The sequence below is a fragment of the Sus scrofa genome, chromosome 7, assembly GCF_054392235.1.
Source record: "Sus scrofa isolate SSC_HxYL_T2T_F1_AM1 chromosome 7, Sscrofa_HxYL_maternal_Yorkshire_Landrace_v2.0, whole genome shotgun sequence".
NCBI lineage: Eukaryota > Metazoa > Chordata > Mammalia > Artiodactyla > Suidae > Sus > Sus scrofa.
Window position 1 is genome coordinate 108,929,152 of NC_139389.1, and position 6,000 is coordinate 108,935,151.

General features: G+C 56.1%; 1 protein-coding gene across 5 annotated transcripts in view; it reads right to left on the minus strand.

Moving 5' to 3' along the window:
- Positions 1-4,709, minus strand: part of LTBP2 (latent transforming growth factor beta binding protein 2) — a 105,987-nt gene extending 101,278 nt beyond the window's left edge. For all 5 annotated transcript variants that reach the window (XR_014811095.1, XM_084969673.1, XM_013989162.3 and 2 more), the window contains exon 1: positions 3,917-4,709. Coding sequence is in view for 4 of the 5 variants with exons in the window: in XM_084969673.1 (XP_084825799.1) it covers positions 3,917-4,395 (479 nt within the window). In the remaining variant the exon portion in view is untranslated. The remainder of the gene's footprint in view (positions 1-3,916) is intronic.
- Positions 4,710-6,000: the final 1,291 nt, after the last annotated feature.

Below are 6,000 nucleotides of genomic sequence, written 5' to 3' on the forward strand. Positions count from 1 at the left end.
GTCCTCCCCCGCCAACACCGGCAAACCCCCCCTTTCCAATGGGGAGACCATACCGCAAGGTTGAGCTTCCATGATGATGGTATCTGACTAGACTTGGAAAACATTTTGTTTTTATTTCAATTTCCCTGCAGATACCTTCTCTTTATGACAAGTGGTACTATTTTCAACTTATGATAGTGATACAAAGTGTCCTTGAAAATGAATTTATTTATGTAAAAAAAAATGAGTCAAGCCCTGTTTGTAATACCAAAATGTGTAACTCATCTAAATGTCCAAAGACAGAAGGATGGGTAAATAAACTGTGGTATTTTCAGACAAGGGCATAATATCCAAGAGTTAAAAATGAGTAAACTTGGACTGGTTGTATTACCATGGTTAAATCTCAAAAATCTAATGAGGAAAGGAGAAAGCAAACTGTAAAAGGATGATGCAGTATGGTATCACTTATCTAAGTTTAAAATATGCAAAACAATATTGTGTACGTTATGGATGCACGCATCTGTAGTAATAGTATAAAAACATCGATTCAAGTCAAGAGTAAGTTTAAGGTAGTGGTTAACTGGGGAGAGAGGGTGACAAATGTATACAGGACATTTCGACTAAAAAAATCAGAAGTAGGAGTTTCCCAGGTGGTGCAGTGGGTTAAGAATCTGGTGGTGTCACTGCTATGGCTTGGGTCACTGCCATGGCAGGGGTTCAATCCCAGGTCCCGGGAATTTCCACATGCCATGAGCTCTACCCAAAAAAAAATAAGAAGCAAAATATGCCAAAATATTAAGTTTTCAAAAGGCTGGGTTGTTAGTTGTATTATTTCCAATACCTTTTTTAGGTTTGCGTAAAACTTCGTAATACAAAGTACCTGAAAATAGATGAAGCATAAAATCCTGTTACTTTTTTTGTTGTTGTTTTTTAGGGCCACACCTGTGGCACATGGAAGTTCCCAGGCTAGGGATCAAATTGGAACTGCAGCTGCTGGCCTATACCCCAGCCACAGCCACAGCCACACGGGATCTGAGCTGCATCTGTGACTTACACCACAGCACATGGCAACACCAGATCCTTAACCTACTGAGAGAGGCCAGGGATTGAACCCGCATCCTCATGGATCCTAGTTGGGTTTGTTAGCCACTGAACCATGAAGGGAACTCCACAAAATCCTGTTACTTTTAACAGTTTATAAAGTTAAAGAAAAATAATAGAACAAGAAGAAAAAGATAGAGGAAAATATTACAAAGGTGGTATGCTGTGAGGCTAGTTTAAGAAATACTGGATATTGGGAAACAAGGACTTAAAAAGTCCCCCATGGACTGTAAATTTCAACAGTGCAGGAATTATTTCTGCTCTGGCAATGCTGTGTCACAGACACCTAATACTGTGCCTGGCACATATTTAAAATCTTCATTGTGTGCAACAAATCCCCACTACATTGCAAGTTCCAGGAGGAAAGAGGCTGTCTTGGCCGCTGCTGTGTTCCCATAGTCCTGCAAAACGCCTGGCATATAGGAGGCCTTCCAAATAGTTGTTGAATGAATGAGCACTCCCCAGCAGTGGTGGTGCAATTCCAGGCTTCACCAGCAGGTGGCACTTAGTCCTTGGCCCTGAGCAATTCACAAGGCAATAGCTAGAGAGGCCGCCCTGGCCCGAAGCCATTAGATGGAATGGACTTGGGTGGAGGAAAACGATGGACAAGATTGCCACTCAGCCTCTTCCCAGCTGTCTTGGGGTGGCTAGCTGGAGTCCAGGGGAACCCACTCTTTCTCAAAGCTGCAGAAAATAATCTGGAGGAGGAGCCAAACTCAGCATGTGATGTGATGTGTGCACCTGTGTATGGCAGGTGCTTGTGGGTGGCACCCAGCCCAGGTCCTTACACACTTGTGCACACCTACCAGCCTTATGGGAATAATCTGCTTTGTTCATCACCACCTCATTTCACAACTGCTAATAGTGCACCCTCCCACCCCTACTCTCCTCTCCCACCTTTCCCTACTCCCGAACGCCAAGAGGATAAGCTCCTCTATGATCTGACCCAGCCTATGCCTCCAACCTCGGCCCCGTGGCTCCCCTACACCAGGGTGCAGCCCCGCCCCTAGGCCAGGGCCAACAGTGACAAGCCCTTGTCCTCCGGCAGGGCTGCACCTCGGAGCTCCACTCCTGTCACCTTCTCTCTGCTTCCCCACATGCTGCCCATCAAACCCCAGGGGCTCCGGCTCACAGGGCCTCCTTCTCCTCTGGGCCCCTCAGCCACAACCGTTCATTCCTTTATGCTTAACGTGAGGCTCCTGGTACTAGAAAGCATGTCACCAGTGCCTACCTGGTCATTTTTCCAGCTCAATTTGATGTAATTGAGTTGCTCTCCTGGCAGAAACAATGGCCTTTGTCCCAGGGCCCCATTCCCCTGGCCCGTGCTCTGCACACTGGCTCTTAGGAAGCATGTATTCACTTGCCGGGGCCAGGAACGGAAAAAAACCTGAAACCTGGCAAGTGCTCCATTATGGCCTGCTGACTGATCCTACATGTAAGCGACTTGGCCGTGCGTGGGGCCACACTCTGCCTTAAGCTGGGCCTTCTGCGGGCAGCGGTGCGTTCACTCACTCACTGAGCAGATACGTAACAAGCATCAACTATACATAGGCACTGTTCTAGGCGCTGGGACAAAGCCTCTCTTTTCGTAGAGCTTACAGAGTGTGGGCTGGGACCCCAGATCATAAATGCAGAAACAGAAACATAACAGGTCAAGTGGGAATAAGTGCTGTGAAGAAACGTAAAGCAGGGTGAAGGGAGAGGGAGCTGGGACAGGACTAGACAGGACAGGCCTCCCTAAGCAGAGGTCTGCCGGGTGGGAGGGAATCCTGCTGAAATATAAGAGAAGGTTGCTACAGCCAAGGAAATGAAGGAGTGGAGAGGAGGTAAGAATGTCCTCAGGAGTAGAAACGGGGGTGTCGGGTCCTTCATGCTGGGGGACTGAACCCAACGGGCCCAGGCAAAAAAAGCCTGCAGGGTTCCTCCCCAGACACCGCGACGCCCCACCCCCACCCCGCACTGCCTGGGACTCCCGTGCCCTCCATTCTGGAGACACCTGTTATACTCAGGCAAGGCCAAGCGCTCCGCAGCCGTGAGGGTCCTTAACTGGGGCTGCAGGTTGCTGGGCAGCCTCCCCCACGCTGCGAGGGTGCCCCCGGAGGGCAGTTGCTGGCGCCCCCCAGGGAGAGGGAAAAATGCAAATCGCAGAGTGGGCAGGGAGACTCAGCCCTGAAAAGCGTGAGAGTCGCGCGGACACCGAGCGGTATAGGCGCACACACAAACCCCACGTACCCGCAGTGTCTCAGCCATATCGGGGGCTCCTGCCCGCGAGCCTACCCCCACTTCCAGCCCAGCCATCCGCGGGCTCAGGCGGATCTGTGCCCCAATCCATACTCTTGTCCCCAAGAGCAGACTTCGTTGACAGCACCCTTCCTGGAGATGCATCTGCCTTCGCACTCCGGAGCCTCAACATCCTCCACCTACCCGCGCTCTGAGCCCACTCGGCTTCCCCTGGGCCTCAAGCCCTGGAACGTCTACCCTCCTGCCCCCTCTCGCCTCCCTTTCGGATCCCTGCATCGTTGCGGGCGTCTTCAGGCACCGGTTAGAGGCGGGCTGAGGGAGGGCGGGAGAACGCACCCACTCCTTGGGTAAGGATTTAACGTCGGGTCACCACGAGCTGGTACGAAAGGGTACGGATGGTGTTTTTCTTTGAAAGCGGGTCAGATCGAGCCCAACTTTGGGACCTCGGTCTGTTTCCCTGCAGTACTAAGGAGAGAGGGACGAAGGGCGGAGCCGGGCGCCCTCTCCTCTCGCCTGCACATCCCTCCACGAAAGAGCGCACGGGAGACTGGCCCTCGCTCCCTTTAGCCCCCATGCTTCCCTCTCCAATGCTCACCCCGTAAGCCGCCCTCGCGCAGCTCGCGGCCGCTGAACCGTCCCGAGGCGCGGGAGAGCTGCGGCAGCCCGGTCCCGGGATGCCGGCTGCTGCTGGCTCAAGGAACGGCTTCTCCAGGTCTGCGCAGGTGGCTGGACTCGACGCGGCTGCTGCGCGCGGGGCGGCCTCCTGGCCTCGGTCTCGGCGGGCCTCCTGGCGCTGCCCCAGCCAGGCTGGGCCCGCTCCTCGGGCGGCAAACCCGGGACCGACGCGTCCTGATCCCGGAACAGACCGTACACCTTGGCTGCAGCCGCTGCGGGGTGGCTGCCCCCGGGGCGCCGCAGCCGATTCGCGTCCCTGCCAGCCGGCTCGTATCTTCCCACCGGGTCCCTCTGAGCATGACCCAAGCCCACGAAGAGAGCCAGGGTGAGCGGCAGGAAGCTCCTCCAGGGGTTCCTCAGGGCGCGCCCGGGGCAGCGGCGGGTGGTCGAGGGCCTCATGGCGCCTGGGCGGCTGCAGAGCGGTGCGCGCGGGGAACAGCCCAGGGGCTAGCTGTCGGTGCGCCAGGCCGCCAGCGGGCTGCGCTCCGGACCCCACCGGGTGGCCCGCCTTTCCCCGTCTAGGGCCCCCGAGTCAGACTACGGGCCGGGCTCTCTCTGGAGCGAGGGCCTGGCGGCGGGAGCGGCCCGGGGCTGCGCGCCCTGAGCCCAGCGATCGCGCTCTGTCTCCAGCTGCGCGCGCACTGCTGTTGCACCTTCGCGCCTTCTCCCAGTCACTGTAGCCTTCTGAAGGGGAATCGGAGCGTTTTATTTTTGGAAACCTCCCCCTGACTTTTCGTCTCTTTTATCCACACCATGCCCCCTCCTCGGAGGGACAGCTCAGCCCCCTCATTACGGGAGAGGGAGAGAGGAATTCCAGCAACACCCACTTTGGCACCGGGAAGCGAGCGGGCGGCGAGGGGGGTTAACCCGTGAGGAACTGGGGGCGGCGCAGGGCGGACCAAGGTCTGGTAGGGGAAATGACGCCTGCTGGGACAGGGGCAGCCCCGAGCCACCTTTCTCCTGTCCTGGGCAGGCTAAACTGCTGACCTGTCCAGAATTCATCTCCAGCCCCTGACCTCAGGGACAAACGCCGGGTTGGATGACCCAAGGCTACAGCCTCGAACGTCTGAAGGATATCAGGAGAGGTGCCAAGACGGCATGATAGACAGGCTCCGAAGGATGGGCCCCGGGTCCTTCGTTTTCCTCCCGGGCCACTGGGGGCGTCGGCCAGGGGTGCCTCTAGGGCTGGGGCAGCGCGAGGCCGCTCGCCTCCCTCCGCAGTGGTGGGACGCGGGCGCGCTGGAAGGTCGCCTGGAGGGAGCGCGCCCTCTGGTGGACTTGGCGGCGTCTTAGCCGTCCTGCGTCTTGTAGAGACCTGCCGCTGCCAGCCGCCTTCCTTCCTTGATCTTAATCCCTTTCCTGTTTGCGTCAGGGTCGAGCCCAGGCCTGAGGCGTTGACAGAACCTGCAAGAGGTGTCCTCTTTTTCACGGAGGAAAAAAACATGGAAGACCTGGAATAAGGTCACTCAAGGAGACAGCGTGTGTCCAAGAGGCGAATGAAATGCAGGTGCCTCCTGCCTGGGGCTCAGAGGTCCATTCCCTAGACTCCCATTCAACCCCTCACTCCCTACGGATTGGATGAGCCTCTGATGGATCCAGGGTGTGTGCTCAACTCCTTGTGCTGGCAGGGAGAGGGCAGGGCTGCTAGAATGCCAATGGCCACCCATCTTAGTACCACTCAAGAGTGAGCTCACTATGTACACACATGGTCCCCTGCCCTAAAGTCTAAAGGCCTGGCAACCATGGCTGTCCCAGCCCCCTGCAGCCTATGGGCTTCCTAGAGAGGCAGGGGGATGGAGCAGGCAGGAAGGCACCAGTTTATAACTTTCCATACAAAGGGCCGACTCAATTAATGCTTCATGCTGAAATACAACCTCAACTCCTGACCTTGGCCTCCAAAGCCCTGTAGGACTGCCCACCTCTCAGATCTATCTCTCCTCTTGTGGGGCACCCACCGCAATGCAGCTGCCCTGGCGTCCTCTCTGCTCCTGGAACAAGCCACGT